Source organism: Gallus gallus, chromosome 3, assembly GCF_016699485.2.
Source record: "Gallus gallus isolate bGalGal1 chromosome 3, bGalGal1.mat.broiler.GRCg7b, whole genome shotgun sequence".
Lineage (NCBI taxonomy): Eukaryota > Metazoa > Chordata > Aves > Galliformes > Phasianidae > Gallus > Gallus gallus.
In genome coordinates, this window is record NC_052534.1 from 92,749,516 (window position 1) to 92,769,691 (window position 20,176).

The 20,176-nt window shown below is 35.3% G+C and overlaps 1 protein-coding gene across 1 annotated transcript in view; it reads right to left on the minus strand.

The window, feature by feature from the left end:
• The window catches only part of MYT1L (myelin transcription factor 1 like), a 300,887-nt gene that overhangs the window by 74,902 nt on the left and 205,809 nt on the right, over positions 1 to 20,176 (minus strand). Inside the window, 2 exon segments of the mRNA XM_046939137.1 lie at positions 682 to 816; positions 5,406 to 6,383. Of these exon segments, the coding sequence (XP_046795093.1) occupies positions 682 to 816; positions 5,406 to 6,383 (1,113 nt within the window).

Consider the following 20,176-nt stretch of genomic DNA (forward strand, 5'->3'; position numbering starts at 1 on the left):
TGGATCTTAGCAAGACATCTGCCTGGGGTACAGCAGCATAGAGCAATTATCTTCAAGAGAACTATGCCATTTCTACCAATCAAGGAGGTGAATTCCAAAAATGGAGCCCTGTGCCTTATCTATGTCTGGATGGGTAAACTTCCTTTGCGCAGAATCCACTGACATGACAGAAAATTCCACCCATGTAATTGAGAGGGTAATATTGCTCAAAATCCCGAGTTTTATAACTAAGTAGATAGCCAAATTGTTATTTTTAATGATATCAATTATTTTAAGATAAATTACATTTAAGATACAACAATAGCAGAGGAAGGGGGTTGCAAGTTTTTCAAATAAAATTATTCCTGTACAAGACAATAGAGACATTAGCACGCAGAAGTAAAAGCAGTGCACATCTTCGTGAAACCTTTTTGTCTGTTGACTAAATAAATCTACTTATGAATAACCTAGCATTATTAAAATCAAAGAATACAGCTTTAAAAGTTGTTGTTTTAGTGTAAAAGTTAGTAGAGAATGGAAATGATGGAATAAAGGAAAAAATTGTAACACAGAACAGTTGACTAAGTTGAGACAAACCATACTGAAAAATAAAATTAACTTTTAAAGTAAAAAGTTTTAACAGCATGCTAGAAAAATCCTTGTAGTTTTATCCCCAGTTTCCATGAAACAATGTGAACTTACTTTCTGGAGGGACCCTATCTTTGTGTGGGCATCCTGACAAACTGCGGTGATGGGGGTAAAGCCCCGTTACATGGCCAGTTCCATCACACCCAGGGGTAGGACATTTGCTCTCTTTCTTTTCTGTTCTTGAGGGATCTATAATTTACAACAAATGTGTCAAGTGAATGATGCTTTTCCACATTTCTGTAAGAAGGTTCATTTAATCATGTCATTTACTCTTTGGTAAATGTTCATAAGAAAACTAGAAGGAAAAAAAGAAACCACTACTGCTTAACACAGTTCTGGAACTTTTATCCCATTATATCATTTTCAGACTGCAGAGTCCTATGATCACAGCAATACCCATCCAGAGTGATTGGAAAGTGACCTTTTTATAGCAAAGCCGTATCATTGTCAATCAATGTTCTGCTGGCAAGCATCAGCTCAAGGGTGTAAGGTCATTTGGAAACTGTTTAGCTGGAGTTTCCCATCTTTACATTCTTACTTGCCTGATATATTGAAGTCTACAAACATAATGTCATAGAAGTTCAATTCCTGACAGTAGCAAACCCAGCTCTTTAGCATAATGATTCAAAGATTCTGCACAAATAAATCCCTTTTCCAAGGCTCTCTGAGCAGATTACTCTGTTTTCTTTAAATTCCTTATAAAGCAGTATAAATTATGTACATAATCCTTTCTCTTCAATAAAATAAGGTGTAGTAAAGATTGCAATCAGAATTACAGAACATAGCATTTGCTGTGGAAATTTGGGCCATAACAAAAATGCATGTATATGCTGCTTGAATATTCATAACTTTAAAAGGTTAATGATCTTTTAGAATGTTGTTGGATCTTCTGTCTACTAATCAATGAAAAGTCTGAAAAGACTTTTTTTTTCAACAAGATAAAGTTTTCTGCCAAGTAGTGGAACTGCTGGTGAAATTAATCCTGAACTAGAATGTGTTCGCATACTTCATCAGCTGGTTTCCTTTTACAGAACATCTGTATATAACATTACTAGCCTTCCAGCCCAGCACATGATACATTACATATCACATCAAATTGACCACAGTAGTCAAACTTTGAGACTAGTACAAATGTTTACATTAGTATCGAAGGAATAAAATTCAGAATACTCTCACAGCTACCATTTTGGGTCAAAGTTAACCGATATTCCCTTTCTGTGGCTTTTTTTTTTTTTTCTTCCCAGCATCCTTTCAATACCCAGTCGGAGTTATCCTCATTTAAGTATATTTTCCTTTTCTCATCATTGCTCTGCTTCAGGAGTTACGCTTTCTCCTCTGCAAAATAAAATTTTGCTACGCATTTTCCACGAGATCTTTCTTACGTTAAATGCCATCCCAGCTTTAACAAATGCAACCCTCAGTGCAATTAGTGGCAATTTCAGTACTTGCTGATCTTCACACACAATCCATTTTTTAAAGCTTTAGTAAATAGAATCGAGAGCTCATATTCAGTTGTGGACTTATTTTTCCTTGATTTCCCTCTGGTAGTTCTATGCAGATAAACTCTTACATTTCAAGTCCTTCAGAAACGCCTTTTAGCAAAACACTTTAGCTCACTGTAAGTGACTCTCCATATCTTAAATACATTCTTCAATTTTAATACAATATTTAAAACTTAACTTTTGCAAATGGAATCCCTAATTGTCAAAGTTTTATTTTACTTATCCTGTTTGTTGACTGTAAAATACAGTTCTTCATTTTACTCCCTTTAATAATAAATGTACATACAAATCCATCTTCAAAGTGCAAGAGAGTTATCACAACACTCCTGAAAATACCATAACCTTATACTTAAGGAAATTGAAACAAAGAGATCAAAAAATTAAAACCAAGGCCACAGAAGGAGTGAATGTCAAAGGAGGGAGTAGAGATCTTGCCAAATAGGCCTGTGCTGAGACCACTAGAACATCAAGCCCACAGCTACATACATACACAGTTCTAAGCAACTCTTCATGTCAAGAACTTTGGAATGTACAGAAGTATTAGATATGTGAAAAGGTAACATAAATGAAATACAAATTATGTAAATATAACAATATTTGAGGACTGTAAAAAAATGTAGATGATTAATAGACCATAACGGCTTTTTATAGATTTTAATCTAGAGGAACTTTAGCTACTTCATGTTGCCATAGCTCCACAGAGGTTAATGAAGATATTCTAATTTGGAGCAACAGAGGATCCTGACACTTTAAGATTTAAGTGTCAAGACAATTCTCTACTGTATTCAAGACTATGCTGTAAAGTTATAGCATGTATCAGATCCTTAGGAGCCTTTATGGTCTAGTGAGTCAGAAAAGATGCTGTATACTCTTCATAATTATTTCAAAACTTACATAAAATTGTAAAAATTTCCCATTGCTTTTAATGGAAGACATATGACTAAACTTTCCATAGCTTTCCACAGAACACTGGATACTCTTCTACAAATCCTTTATTGCCAAAGGGGAGAAATATTGCATGCTATTATTTAATTCTGCAACATTTCTTAACTTCTTGTCAAAATGGCTATATTGCCTGAGTGATGGTTGTTAGAGGACTCAGACAGTTTTGAAATTCACAAATTTTCAGACAAAAGCTCTAAACAGCAGGGAAAAATAGTTAGTGGTCCCCTAATGGTTCAAGACAGAAGTCTTGAAGTATTTCTCATTGCAAACCTGGGTACCCAGAAAGTTTCCACTTCATCATATCATATATCTCTGTGGATATCTCTTTTAGGAGTATTTGGAAGATAGTATGTGAGCTGAGAACAAATGATATAAGCAACTGTCTAACTTAAAGCTTCCTTTCTCAACAACTATCTTTTTAATGTAAGGAAGGAATCATCTTTTATTTCTTGCCTTAATTAAAGAAAGCATAGAACTATCCACTGCACAGTGTTTCTTGGTCCAAACTTCCACAGCATATCTTGGTCCAAAGTTCCACAACACTCTTTGGTCTAAACGACCACAACACCTAGCACAGTCTTTTGGTTCCCTGGCTGGGGTTTGGACTTATTCTCAATTCAGTCTGCAGCTCCTAAAGGACAGAATGTTTCAAAGAAGCTCTAGAATTTACTGAAAAATTAAGTCCACAGTATTCCTATTGTCTTTTACTTATATGGTCTTAGAAATTATATTGCCTTTTGGGGGTAGCAGATCTATATGCATAAATGCATACAGTCTATGTCTATAAAGATTGGAAGGACTGAACAATAGAAGAGTTAAAAAGCTCTTGAAAAATTAATATTGTGTTTCCATTTTTTTTCTGTAGTTTTATTAAAGACACATATTCAAAGGGAAAAGGCACCTAATATGTGACATATGTGAACAACATTTAGAACAACATCCACACGGAAATGCAATAATACACTAAACTAAAGTTGTCTTTCCCAAATACCCAACATCACGATAGCCTTCACTAGACGATTTATATATATACATACTTAAAGCCAACAACACTTCGCTACAATACATCTCACAAGAGCATTTGACAATAGAAATTTCCAAGCTTTTCGAAGAGACTGGACATTACTTTTCTTAAAGTTTTGTAAAAAAGATCAAAACCTTTCTTGGACCAAGATGTTTTCTGCCTACCTGAATGTCTCAGGCTAATATATGTCTTTCAAAACAGAGATTTATAAAAAGTAGGAAAATGCTCAACATCTCAGTTCATTTTCAGAAATGAATCTATTATTATAATAAGAAATAGAAGATGAACCTAGTCCCTTAGCAGCTCCCAAGAAATAATAGCATGTCCTCAACTTCCACTAAAGTCAATGGGAATTAAAGGTGTTTGGTGAATTTCAGGAGGTATTGAATAATTTATACAACACAGCCCTACAGGTACAGATGTAGATATGTTAAAGAGGAATGTGGTAAAATAAACACACCATAACAAGGATAATCTCATAAATTAAAACATATTCTGAAGTTAACCTTTAGTTTGCCTTTTTTTTTTTTTTTTTTTTTTTTACTTTTTTTTCTTTTATTTTTTTCTGTGTGTATATACATTGTGTGTGTGTATCTTCTATGTTGAATTATGGTCAAGGCAGCACCTTAACTGTTTCCACAATGGAATGAAACCAGTGAAGTGGAATGCACATAAGAAATAAATTGCTATTGATCTCAGCCCAGGCCACACCATGCCTTGCATAGCAAATGGTTTCCATTACCTTACTATCTTAAGATAATTAATGTGCAGTCACAGCCCCTATCTTGTGTTATCGGTCATTCTGATACTGTTCAATTTCTATCAGGCAATTCTACATTTTAGATGGGAGAGGCTTCATCAATAACTGTCATTTGATGATAATTTTATAAATCACAATGCCACCTACCCAATCCAACCTGTAAAATATGCACTTCAAAGCTGATTGACTACCTGCTACCAAAACTCCACTCTCTCACGTTTTTAATAATCACTATAAAATATATTAAATATGAGAAAAATCTTTGCCTCTTTCAACATGATCTCTTGTTTATTTCCCTGAAAACTTATTTTTTCAGTTTAGCCAAATGATATTCACTGAAATACTGTGCACACTTCTAGCATTGTAGAATGAATTATTATTTTATATTCACAGCATGAAACTATTTTACAATCATGCCACACTACCACAATTTAAACAAATTTATCATTTTGTGGAATTAATAAATTCATTTCAGAATTCTATGCAAAACTTAACATGTTAGATCATACTTTCTCATGACATAACATACGGTATATAGAAATATTACCTTTACCATAATATGGCTTTTTGACATGGCCGTCACTGGGTTTAGGCTTCCTGTCATCCCCAGAAAGTTGTCTTGGAGATTGTTCCTCAAATGATCTCATATTATCCCTCCTTCCAGCTTCCACTGCCATTTTTTCTCTCATGGCTTTTGCTCTCTCAGTTTCCAAAGCAATTGCTTTTTCAAGCAGGGTTAAGTTACCTTTTGTCATATCAAACACTTCTTCAGACCTATCTGAAGTAACAGAGGTGGTATCATCGTCTCTTTCGTGACAACCATCCTCCTTTGCACAGCTAGAAAAAGTCCTAGATCTGGGGCTCAACTGTTCTTCAAGCCTCATTAGGTTCATCATATCAGAGTAATTCCGGTCTGGTGTTCTTCCTTGGAAGTCATCTTCTTGCCTGACATGCTGACGAGTGTTCATGTTTTGCTGTTGATTTCTTTCCTGTGGGTTTGTCTCACTGAGTTTCCTAGCCAGATCAAAACACTGGTTCCTTAAGCACTCCAAACTGCTGAGACACACCTCTTCATCACTCTCCTCCACCATTTTTTCCGTAAGTCCATTGTTCACAGGCTTCCCTAACATTACAAAGTTCATATTCCTATTATCTTGCTGTGAAGTATTGTCTGCATAATTTCTATCATTAATGTTTTCTGATAGCACTACACCGTGTCCTTGTGCTAGTAACTTAAGGGAGTCCACTGTTTCCCTAACAACATCACTGTCTAAGTCTAAACTCAGCTCACTTTTCCGACCAATATTTTCATTTTTGTCACTATCATCTTCCAGACTATTAGATGTATTGCTGTTCATTTCTGATTCTGTCCTGGCTCTGTATGCTGCATCCTCAGCAATTTTGCCAAGATTTAACAATGACTTGGCCACCAGTTCATCGTAATTATCATACTCATCATTATTGTTATCGTCTTTTTCTGTGTCTTGCATTATTCGAGTATTGTGACAATTCATTTGATGGTCTTCTGCATAAAAAACAGAAACAAAGAAAGAAACAAAGAAAGAAAGAAAAAGGAAAAGAAAAGAAAAAAAGTGGCTACAATTGGAACTGTTGTTGCAATCACATGGACAGAAAACAAACTGCATGTCAGATATTGTTAATTACACAGCAATTCTATTCAACTAAGGCCCATGTGCAGTTAAGTTTTATTAAGTGAATTTCTCTATAGTCCATAAGGCTATTTTTGTTTTTCTGATATTCATATGAATTTATTTCACAGTACTGATACGATAAAGACAATCAAAGTGCTGATTACTACTACTGATAAATTATTATGGCATACAAACTTGATCTTCTCTTTCTCATCTCTAAATTTAGTTTTATGGGGTTTACTGCAACCATATCACTAATATAACATAACTGCCTAGGTTTCAAATGTTTCTCACTCCTGTATATCCTGTAAATATGGTAAATGGGAAAGGAGTGAACACTGCTGGTTTTATTCTCTTAATGATGAATAATATTCACCCAAAGAGAAAAAAAAATATACACCAAACAGGAAACGGTCATTTTTTTAACACCATACACACCATTAACAGTAGAACCAATGACTATATGCTAAGATCAAAATAACATTTTACTTAGTGGATCCAACAGTAGAAATCACAGTCTCTTAGTTTAATTACATCAACTGTGGAGAAGTAAGAGTTTTAAAAGAATTGTTATATGAATGGACGATAGAAGCAATTATATGCATAATGCAATTCTAAGTTAATATGCTAGCCCAATTATATGGTCATACATGTATGGTAGGGCTGCTATCTACTACCCTGTGTATTGTAACATAGAGGTGCAGAGGTATCAAGTTTTTTACTTAGCTTTGCTTTAGTAACTGTTGAAAAGTAAGGAGAAAATGTATTAAAACTGAGCCAGTGTGAGGCCCTAGGGGTGAGATTCATTTCACCTAACTTTAGACATGAGTAAGGCAGGCATCTGTATCCCAGAAAGCTACTCAATATTCCCATCTTTGATCAGTAAAAGAGGCAGACACTTTAAGGGTATAATCCACCTGATCTGGCTAAGGTATCTTCCTCAGAATTAAATGAATTACTTGCTAGAAGTGTCTGTTTCTCTTCATTGACAATAAAGGGGCTCAGAGCAGATGCCTACCTTAAAGATATCTGTATTTGGTCAGATGAATATCATCCAGAGAGCACTTTCTGATATCTCATGATCACTCAGACGTTACAGTACTACTAGACCCGTTCTTAAAACAGATAGACATTCACCATGGTTTACTAACAGATGTCTCATAAATTCTACTTTTGATTATCAACTACTCAAGCAATATTTAAATGTCTAGCATCACAAACTGAAAGGAAATTTCCTAAGTCTGTCATTATGTTGATGTGTTAGGCCAGTTTTTCAATCTATTGCAAACTCAAAGAAATCAGTAGAGATATGACAATTAACACCTAGTCAAAAGCTAGTCCATCAACTTGTTAAAATAATATTTTCTGCTCAGATGTATTTGCACCACTGGTACACCTAGGTATAGAGCACTTTCTAAAGTGTGACTTTATGTTTTGGGCTAAGCAAAACAAAGTGGAAAACGTTCAGGTAGTAGGTGGCTTGTATACTAACATTTTGATCACAGAAAAATAATTTTTGATAAAAGTAATTTTCAGGTCAGTGGACAAGAGAGTAAATCAGAGTTTTAAATATACAAAGCTCAACAGCACAATAATCAATATTTCAGCCGCAAGATAGTATTGCTTCTACACAGTGGTTAGGGATCCTGGGATGATAGTAGGCTGTAGTTAAGCAGCAGACCTGATAGACGACTAGGCTATGTCTAGGAAAAAGAAGCTCTACATGGAAATTACTATATGTTACCTGTTATCTATTTGAATACAATTGGAAGCTAATTAGCAGGAAAGCGTATATGTTATTTTCACATAACAAGATGTTCTTAGTCAGCAGTTACCTATTTATCATCAAGGATGGTTTTATTTTAGTTTCTGTTATTCTCAAGACAATCATTATTCATATTCATGTTTCTGTCCACTAAAAATTATGTATATCTGAGTATCAGTTTTTAAGAATAAGGGATGTCACTTATGCTTCCTATGCGAAAAAAAAATCACCTGGAATGTCTGCACAGAAGTAGGTATTTAAGGATTACTGGATAATTAGTTCGCTTTATCAGAAAATCAAAATTTTCAATATACTAGTGATCATTTTCTAAAGCAAAATGCAGAAACGAATACCCCATTTATTTAGATTTAAGACTAAAACCTATTGCCAAGAAGACTGTTAAGTAGAAACTGCCACATTTTTGAGGGTGCTTCTTGTAGCTAGATCTGATGGGCAGTCAGATGTAGAAGAAGGAATATCAAAGTAACTGAAGAAGCAGTGCCTTCAAGCTTAGCATGAAACACAGAGAAAAACTGTTGAAATCAGTCCAAATTTAACAGGATACTGAAATAAAGCGCAGGAAAAAAAAAAAATTGTTTTCAAAAGCCATTCAGAGAACTGTTCAGGTAAGAAGTGACTATTCTAGGCCAACTCCGGAAATGTAAGTAAATAAATAAATAAATAAATAACGGAGGGTTTGTTTTCTACATAAAGGTTTTTGCGTTTGCTTTTACATGAGTAAGAGTCATGTAAATGATTATCAAGGGAGGAATGTGTTATAGCTTGCCTCCACAACAGTAAGAAGTCAAAATATGAGTCACATACTGTATGAATGAAGACATGTAAATTCCTTTTGAGTAGGTGAAGCTGGGTGAAAGCTGTAACTATAATATTTTTTATTCTGTTTGGTTATATCCTTTTTCAGGGCTCCTGCCCGTTCAGTCCTAAAAAGAAGAAGAAAAAAAGGTGGTGGAGGAGAAGGGTGTAAAGCACGAATCCGGGATGAGGCAGGAAAACAAAATATTTTAATCTAGATTCGTTCCTCCTCTTTCAATTTTTGTCCTTTTCTTAGATCTGCTACTTTCTTTAACAACTATTTTTCACACATTTCTTATCACTATGAAGCACTTAATTCCAACAAATACATTGTTTATTCATACTGTATCATCTCCTCAATAATAGTCTGTTGTATGCTGAGCCTTCTGACCTGATCTAGTGAAGCATCCTTGTCACTTGTATTAAACTGAAAGTTTAAGCACTAAATTAGACTGTCTTAGTTCACTTCTACAAAATATGCCAGCCTATGTGAACATATGTGTCTTTTATTCAGCTGTGTAAAATCTAATCTTGATTACACTTCACATTTCTATGCTTCCCTAGATTTAACCTGTAACTTCTACCAACCTTTACATGATGGTTGTTTGTTAAATGACTGCAAAATACATAGGACTAAACAGCCTAATCTATTCCTTCCAGAACTTTTGGAACCACTGACTCAAACGGCATTTTTTTTTATTTGGAGAAGCATCTGAGTGTGTCAGAAAGAAACAAGTCAGCTAATTAGGTGAAGGGCCACTAAAGTAAGATTTGGGTTGCATGGAAAAGGAATATGGAACAAAGTTTAAAACAAATATTAAATTATTTTAGCCCTCATTCCCAGGTTACTATGACAATTTAAATCTTAGTGAATGCAAATTTTTTTTTGTTTTGTTTAACTCCCAATAGATAAAAAAAATGTCAGACAAATTATAGTGTGGAATATGTGGAATATGTTTAAGAGCTGGAAGTCTTTAGCCATCTGAACACTCTTGTATTGCACTCTTGTATTGCAGTAAAAAAAAAAGTGAATAATTTGACTTCTTATTACACCTTTCATCCAAGGATCTCAAAGCACTTTACAAACATTATATTAAAAAGCCTCACAACACCCCTGTGAGGTAGGTATTTTAAGCCCATTTTACAGATGGGAAATTGAGATACAAAACAGGTGAGTGACTCTACGTCATACAAGGAGTCACTGGCAAATAAGGGCTGTAGCCTCTATATCCATGCTAACTCCTTTTGTTTCTATCATTTATATATGTGAACGATTCTTTGACATAATAAATGGCTTGGTATGATTTTAGTGTAAGGAGAAATGCAAAACAGCACCCTCATTTTGAGTATGATAATATATAGCATTTAGTTTGAGAGATTCTGCAGAGAGAGGCAATGATACTTCAGTAATAATAGCAACTATACTCCTATTTAAGACCAAGGACTTCTGAAACAAGAATTTCCAAATCCATGGTCTGTGTATCAAATCTGTATATCAAATTACTCACTTTCTCCCAAGCATGGGAAAACACGATGGCTAACAAGCTGAATCTACATGTGGTCATATAGGCTTCCCGCCCAGATAGATGGCTTCATTATCCATGCAGCATCACCTGTTGTAGGACAATTCACTGCTCTTGCACTGCCTCTTGTCAGTTCCTAAGTGCTCAGCATATGTTACTACTATGCTACCATTTTACTCTTCATCTAAGCTGTAAAATGAGGTACATGCATATTTAGCAAAACAATCTTGATACAAATTCCAAATCTTACACATTACAACATCATATGGGATAAGGTTCTTTGCACACTGAATGTACAATTGAATGGAAAAATCTTAAGAGTAAGGAAACTGAGAATGTGGAAAACTTAGTGAGCTTACAGCAACTTCTGAAAGGGTTTTGGTTTCTTCTCCACTGAAGAAATAGAACACATATGCAACTCTACTAAGCAAAATCTCTAGAAGATTCAATACTCCTAGTGATATGAGATTTGGACCAGAGCAAACCTGTAAATTTGCCTATTTGATGCACACACTGAAAGCTGAAGTTGACCTCGTGCAGTTTTTCATAACTGCAAAAATTCCTTAAGTTCTTTTACACCACTTTAGGTAAAGACCCAAACAATTTATCTTTACAGTTCTTGATTCCTTTATGGACCTGATATTGCCCACTGAGAGTAAAAAGGAAAAAAAAAAAAAAAAAAAAAAACAAACCTGTTCACTTCTGTATTTGATGCACTTTAATTATTTCATTAGATATATGTGTGTGTGTGCACGTATATATCTAAATCCACCCCCTCAGATTGCTACACTTACTTATAATAGTTCTAATACTGGACTTCTTTGAATCTCCTGTAATAACTACAATATTCAAATACTAATGAATGTTCAAAGTAAAATAAATTAAGAATAGGAGTAATTAGGCATAGCAAAGATGGTCTGAGATAAAAGAACACAGCACATCACAGTAGAATTCAGTATTATAAAGAAAGTGCAAAGAATACAGAGCAAGCCTGTACAGACATTCAAAAACTGAACACAGTTTACTGGCTTACCATGTTTTTTTTTCTTCTTTCGTTTTTCGCCTTGTTACATTTTGAAATTCTAATTTTCAATGTGTTTTAAATTTTGCCTTGTTTTGCTCACCAAAAAAAAAAAAAAAAAAAAAAGAAAAACCTACCATTTTTTTTTCTCCTAAAGTCTAAAAGGCATCCTTATGGATCTGCATTATTTTGTTTGTTGAGGAGTGGTTACTGGTACACACCCTGTTTTTTCTTCTTTTTGGTATTAAAATGTATTTGAAATAGAAACAATTAATATCAATAAAATACTTTGGCATAGAAGCATTTTTGAAGACTTTGGTTTCCATACAAAGCAATGTATTCTCATGTCAATGCATAAGCATATTATCAATGCCATTAAACACTCTTTCTTCTTAATTCATTCTTGCAGCCTCTTATTATGCCTTATTTATGTTAGACTTGCGTGATTAGCATCCTAATCTCTAAGTATTCACATGAAGTATTGGTAGATTACAGAGGTTCTTGGGTCATTCCCATTAACATCATAAAATCAAGAGTAGGAATTTAGATAGAAGATTGGATCATCCAGAAGAATGAATTTACAACATATTTTTAAAAATATGGTTATTTGTTAATCATCCATGATTTCCTACCAAAAATACCCTATGAGCTACTTGATGTAGGTATAAACTCTACAGTTTTGAAAAAAGATCCTGAATGCACTTGATGAAGTTCCTCTTACAAGACCATGTCTGTGATATTTTTATTTCTAGTGATAGGTACACAAAAATTTATTTAAAAAATTATCTAATTTCTGGCCCATGATTTCTTCTTTTCAACTGAAGATACTCCTTGCCTTTCTTCGATCTTAGAGCATCTCACATACCTCTGGATGTCATCTGGTCCAACCCTGGCTGAAAGAAGGGCTGACTTAGAAGTTCTTAGGGTTTTCAGGGCCCTGACCAGTCAGCCCAGTTAGGAATGGTTTGCAGCATCTGCAGTATTTGGTATCAAGGCACATGTTCAGGTTTGAGATGGAACTCATTGAAAGTATTTGTGATCAGAGGTGGATACATCGGATTTGCCAGGATGATATAATTTAGCCAGTGAACCCCCTCAGACCATACTTATTAGAGGACTATAATTGGGCTCAGTCAGTCCTTAACTTTTTAAACCTGATTCATGATTCAACAAATAATGAGACATCTTTAGCTGATGGCTGGTACTCATTTCATCCTATTTTTGCTCCCCAGGAAGTATATATGAGGGAAAGGAGATGCTCTCTCTCATAGATTCATAATGACTCAGTGGAGTACAGCAGTTTCTCCCTTTCTCTCACGTTTCCAGAACTCAGCAGGGCAGCACACAATGAAGCAGCCAAAGCTATTCTCCAAATGCTGAGATACAGCAGAGAGACAGCAGGGGAGCAAAGGACCGGCTGTACTGATGGGAGAACACCCACTAAGACAACTCCTGATATGGAGCTTCTCATGAAGCTACAGCAATGGTTTCTCAGGAGACAGCAACCCCTATCTGCATCCCTCTCCAATGTCATTGTTTTGAAAAAGATGTAGCCTGGAGAACACATTTTCAGTTCATAACCTGTATTTTCTTTTTCACGTACAAATTTGATAAATACAGGTTGGAAACTGTTACTGTAGGCATACATAATCTCTTTTCAGTAGTGTTGTTCAGATATCTGACTCAGTGCAGATGTCCATACTGAACATGTTTTCATGTGAACTAGCCATACAGAATTCATCTAAAGACAGTGGACAAAAATAAATACGCATCTCAGAATGTGATTTATCTTATCCTAACCTAGGGATCTGAAATACATTGGTTGAATTATTCCCTAAAAGTGATTATTTTTCTTGACTGGCTATACATGAACTGGATGGGATGAATTCTATCCCAATTGTTTTTACTCAGAGGTTTTAAATTTTTCTTTGCTAAATTTTAACAATAGATCGAATACGACACAGAAGGAATTGCAGGGAGGATGGAATAAAGGAACTACCCAAAAAGAACCATCTTTAGATTGTAAATGTAGACAAATATATAGGAAAAGGCTGATGGGGTATTATGGATGCTTTAGATGGGATGGATGCTTGTGATTGCATGAACTACACGGACTGAGATGTATCCTATTGGATTAGCCTCACCTCCATTATAAGTTTAATTAATTATATTTGATTGTGCTTGATTATGCAGGTTATGATAATAACCTGATGTAACTGCCAGAGGAGATAGAGGCACATCTCACTAAGACTCTAGAGAACAAACGAACAGCAAAATGTAATATTACTGAAATTTGTTCTTCCTGTCTCTCTTTCTATGCCCTTAGTGATTTCAGTGGCAAGGGATCTGGAAGGACAAAGATTTCTGTGTGAATGAGTGACAGACTTCACTTCATTTGAAATGTAAAATCCTATGCTAAGTGGTTTGTTCCTTTTTCCCTTATCATTTTATTTAGCTTCTTCACCTACATTTCTCTATTTTCCTGTCTTTTAGTCACAGAGAAATGTGAATAACACACCATAAAATAACGAGAAAGTAAATACAAAGTGGAATTTGCTGCTCTGATTACAGTCATTCTAGTGTAAACTAATCAGGGGCAAGACAGGTGACCAAGCACTGACATTTAATTATTCACACTGTTAAACTTCTATTGAAGCCCTGGCATAATTTTTATTTGAATAACTTAGCATCCTTCCAACAATGTCCAGGCACAGTACAGTGGTTACTGGTTAGGGATCATTCCCAGGAAGCAATACAGATGTGGTCATCCTATTTTGGAAGGTTAAAGCATAACTATATGGACTCAAGCCATGCTGCAGCTGCTGGTCACAGTATTATTAGACTATGGCCTGTTTTATTCACGGACATAGATGTAGTCTTTGATTACTCCAGCTGAAGAAAAGCGGAACAAGGCAAAAGAGTTTGTAAGCTGGGATCACAGGAAAGCATGCTGTCAGCAGGAATTTCAGAAGGAAAGAGTAAGCCACCGGACATGTTTAGGATGGAGAATAGAGTACCAGAGATCAGTCAAATACGAGAAATGTTTGCTATGGTAACAGATCTATAAATGTTTTTTTTTTTCTGTTGCAACTGCATCTGCAAGGATCTTTCCAGTTATGTTGTTCCAAATATCTTCCCACCTTAAAATGCACAGTTAACTTAGAAAATGAACTATCAATTTAGAAATCGCCACTTCCTCTTTCATGAGAGATCTCCTACTACTGTTCAGATCTGCACTGGAATATGTGTCCTGATGACAAAAGATTGTCTCTCATAGAAAGAAAACTTTTGCTGGAAAAATGCAACCATCTACGTATTTACATAAATCTGTATAAATTTCTAACTAAAGACATACCTTCAAGCTACAATAGCAGTGGTTTCATAGACTAGAGCAGTGCAATCTCAGTGCATGACTTCTCTGCTGGAACTCCTACTTCAGTTGGCTGCATAGAAATGACAAACTTCAAAGTGGATCAGTCAAAGTAACAAATAACCACAGTAGTTGGTTTTCAAGAAAACACACACATAAAAAATCTGCAGATAGACAATCTGCACAAAACTGAATCCTGAGTCTGAGCCTGGACTCAAGGAACAGTGCAGGAACTGTCTAACTGAAGTTCACACATGAAAGTAAGGTACATGAGATCAGAGTCAATTCTGACTGAAATTACTTTTTTGTCTCCAAGGATTCACCAGGTGAATCATACTGAATTCCCCCTAACACATCATTCCCTCTCAATTACATCTTGTATGATTATTTTTAGTCTCATTAACTTGAATGCACACTGAAGTACCTGAGCTACTTAAGAACCAGTGGAACTAATTTATCCAACATGAATTTTTTCCTTCTGTCATAAATGACGGAGCATAGGACATGGTTTAGTGATGGGACTCACTTGGTCAGGCTGATGGTTGGACTTGATGAACCTGAAGTTATTTTCAAATTTAGACTATTTTGTGACTCTATATCTGGGGTTTTATTATGTCTTCTGATTTCCAAGTGATTTATTAAATGAAACTACATCAAATACTTTCGTAAAACTCAAATTGTGTACATTGCTTCCATACTGCCTGCCTTCTCAGTGATTTGCAACATGCAAATATCAAGCAAAACACATATTTGCAAAGAACCATTACCTTCTCTTTGGTCACCACAGAATCAGAGAATACCCAAGTTGAAAAGGACTCACAAAGACCATCAAGTCCAGCTCCTGGTTCCACAAAGGACAACCTCAAAATCAGACCCTATGACTGAGAGTGCTGTACAAACGCTTCTTTAACTCTGGAAGCCTGGGGCCATGACCATTCTACTGCCCAATCACTATAAGGTGAAGAACCTTTTTCTAGCACCCAACCTGATCCTCCTTTGACGCAGCTCCATGCTACTCCTTCAGGTCATTTTATGAACACATTATTATTTCTTTTAGTTGTCTATTTCTAAATAATTAGTAATTTTGGCTCATCACTGTTTCAAAGATCAAGTCAAGTTGAATAATCTCGGTTTTACATGTGATAAATAGTGTCAGAGAATAAACATTTATTTTATATGCTTTTAAAAGTGTACTGCATTACTCATCGTAATTCTACTAATATCAATGATATAAAAAGTTATCAGTATGGTATAAAGTCACACTACTACAATGGATGTTATGTTACATCACATCATGAACTGTAGAAAACTGGAAGCAAAAACGGAAGCAAAAAATATAACAATAGAATAGAATGCACTTCATCTGAGTGTGGATATTTTGTCTAACTCTGATCCTGATCAACTGTACTGTAAAATGACCCGTGTTTTTTAAAGCCTTTGCACTGTTATTTTAATGATTCTGCACAGCGCAGAATCTAGATTGCTGCTTTCATGTCTTCCTCATTTCTTGCTGTTCCAGGAATGAATGTTAACATATTTCACTTACACTCTACTGTACTCCCATGCCAGTTTCCTAATAATTTATTTATGCTTTCCTGCAATCCTTCTTTTCTTTACTTCCTTTTACAGTCCTTTACTTCCATTTACACTTGGATTTTTTTTTTGTTTCCGTTTCTACATCAGAAGATCCTTTGGTTTTTGGAGCAATACCTCTCATCACCTTTTGTTAAGTGACATTCCAGCTGGAATCACTTAACAAAAACAAATTATTATGAATATTAGCAGAGATTTCTACACCATTTTCAAATGGAAATTCTCATCTGACTTGTATATGAATAGTCACATTTCCATTTCTCTTGGTGATACTACTTCTATATTCAAGATTTAAACCTAGGACATACCTGAACTCTAAACCCAAACACCGCAAATACACATCAACTGTTGAAGGCTCTGCTTATAATTCTCTCCAAATAACTCCAGTCTTAAGAAACTCTGCACCTATGCCCATTTAAGCCTTGAAGAATTCTAGATACTGGCCATTTTCATACACAAGTTCTCACAGAAACCCAATTTGTCTAACACACAGCAGACAGAAAAATGCTTTACCATAAGCTGTTGCTTTGATTGGCTTGTTTTAAGTTATAGTTGAAGGAAGAACTGTTTCCTTCCTTACCTCCCTTGCTCAACCACCGCTTTATCTCACAGAAAAAAATCACTGTTTAGTAGTACAGTTGTTAAGGAACAGAAAACTAAGAGTAAAAGCTCTCCTACTTTGAATGGGTTCAATATCAAATTCACTAAAAAAGTATGCAAGTCACCATATTAAAAGACTGGATGCAAACTGACTAGGAAGCAGAAAACACAAGAGAACTATACAGCTTTCAAGTTATTTGGGTCATGCAAAAATGTACTGCCTTCATTGTGCTTAGTATATACAAGGGCACTCACCTACAAGGGAAAAATGTTATTTCTGATCTCTGCTCCCAGGATTGTTTTTGAATATTAAGCAGTCAATTCATAATATGGTTAGGGTGCTCCTGGAGCAAGAAAGAAACACATAATGTCCTGCTTTCCCAGAAGTACGACCTTCTTTGGTTTGCTGCAGTTCTTGAGGTTTTTTTTTGGAGGTGTGACAGAGGTTCTGCAGAGTGCTTAAGAGCAATGCTTATCCAAAGCAGTCTCTGGTTTAACTGCTAACTTTCTGTGTTGGAAAAGAAGAAAACGTGGTATTGAACTCCTGCTTCACTTTCCACACTCAGCTCATGTGCCTGAGCTTATCTCAGTCCATCAGACTCATGCTACACAGACTTTATACCTGTTACTTTCATTTACACACATCTAACAAGGAAAAAAATGTAGACATGATTTCTTGCTTTTCTTTTTTTTTTTAATTGTAAATGCAAATCTCTCACAAAGTTTCTTTTCTGTCACAAAAAGACTACTACTGACTCTTCCTATTATAGCCTGCATGTATAGCCTGCAAAACTAACCTTTTGGGATTTACCTAATTTACCTAATATTTACCTAATCAACTCACATTAAGTTCTGAACTGTCAATTCTGTTAGCTAGCACAACTTTCTCCTGCAGAGCCAATGCAAGTTTCTTTTAAAACAGGAATATTTAGTGCACAGAGCATATAACATCTGCCATGGATTCCTTGGAAATAATATGATAAAAAATCAAGCAACTTGGAATTATGGATACTTGACACACAATATTACTGACTGACTACTTTCAGCACTTTCTGTATGAAGTCATTCTGTTCCAAATAATTCTGAGGATTATAAAAAAAACAGTGAAAAAAGCAAGTCAACTCCATCACCACATCTGTGGCCTTCCCTAATTACTATTTTACATTCTTTACCAAAGTACTTCAGGTGGCTTCCTTCTCCACATTAGTCCTCTTTGCCTTCTCCTGAGTAACCTGACCATCCTTTCTGTCCAGCTAGCTAACTTTAGCTCCAACAGTTTCCTCTCACAGACCATCTGTAGAATAAATTAAATCAGAGAAGAATCTCCCATTATATAAAAGGACTATGTCATCTGTGGCACAGATGACAAACAAACAAGACTGAAACATCTAGAAACCTGTAAAATGGGAAATAAATGCTTGACAACTCACAGAATCATAGACTGGTTGAGTTTTTAAGTGACCCCTGGGTCTATGTGGTCTAAATGCTGCTCAAGCAGTGCCATCCAAAGGAAAGTGCCCAAGAGGCTTTTGAAGATCTCCATGGAGACTTCACACCCTCTCTGGGCAATCTATTCCAGTGCCTCACCACCTGCACAGTAAATAAACGCTTCCTGATGGGCTTCCTGGTGTTTAGATGAAATTACATACATATGTTTGTAACACATCAAAGCTTTTTGTTTTTAAGAATTTTTTTTTTTTTTTTTTTTTTGTATGTTTATATTTTTCAATTTAACAAAATTTCTGTGACAGGAAGAATTTGCTAGGACAGCAAAATTTATTCATGAGTATAGATATGCATCAGACAAAATAATCAATCCAGTATGGACTTTTATTTCAATTTTTTATCTCCTGAAGGACATGTTATAGTGGAAAATTTATCCCTACAACAACCAAATGAGGTTCTCTACTTTTCAGTGTGAAAAATTACCCCTTGTGTTCACTCTTTGGACAAATATTTTAAGTCCAGCAGGAACTGCAAATGACTATGATGATTATAACTTGTCTTCAGTGCTACAATCTAAACACAAGAGGAAAACAGAAACCTTTAACACTGACCAAGTGAAACTTCTTTTTTAAGAATCCTTACATTTGCAGGATTCATACAGGATCTTTAGTCTCTGAGATGTAATACAGTCTGGAAAATGGTATCTTTGAAGCAGCACTGTGAAGGGCAAAGGATTTCACAGAGATCATAAAGAATTCAGTTTTGCACAACCTGTTGGTATGTTTCCCAAAGTGCTATGTCCCAGATGTAAGACTTCTTTATACAGCAACATCAGATGATTTTGTTTGCAAATATGGATGCAAAGACCATCCATACTGAGTACACTATTGGCTCTTAAAAGAAATAAACTGCATAAGGAACTAGCTTCTTGGCACAGTTGTGCCAAAAATAAAAGATCATTGGAAATTAACTGTTTATGGAGAATCTGAGAAAACTAGAAATACAGGCTACAGTACTTTTTACTCTGGATCTCTTCTCCAATCCATCTAAATTCAGAAATAATTAATTTTACATTATCCTGCCAGAAAGCAAATGAAAGAGGGGAGGTCAAGGATTCACTCTGCATTTATTTGCAGTCAGAAGGATGTAAGAGAGATACAGAAGAGTTATCCTCTATGCAGCTTCTTCTTGAGGACTGTAATATTTGAGAAACCTAAGCAGCACTGCTGAGATAAATGGTTCCTTCACAGATGAACTTCTCTGGCAAGATCAGATAAAGGTTTAGTCACATATAAGCCTTGAAATGACATTACAATAGTCACAACAACTCAAATTCAGGTAACAATGAAGGAAAGAGCCAATGAATTAAAAATACAAGTAAGCAACCTCATGCACAAGCAAAATAAATTCAGAACAAAATAGCATTAAAATCAGATGTGTTGCTGAATGTTTAGTATGATGCTCTTACCACAGCCTTTAGTTCAGACTCCCTAAGTATCCCAGTGTCCTTTACAGAATTTCTGCTTATGTCA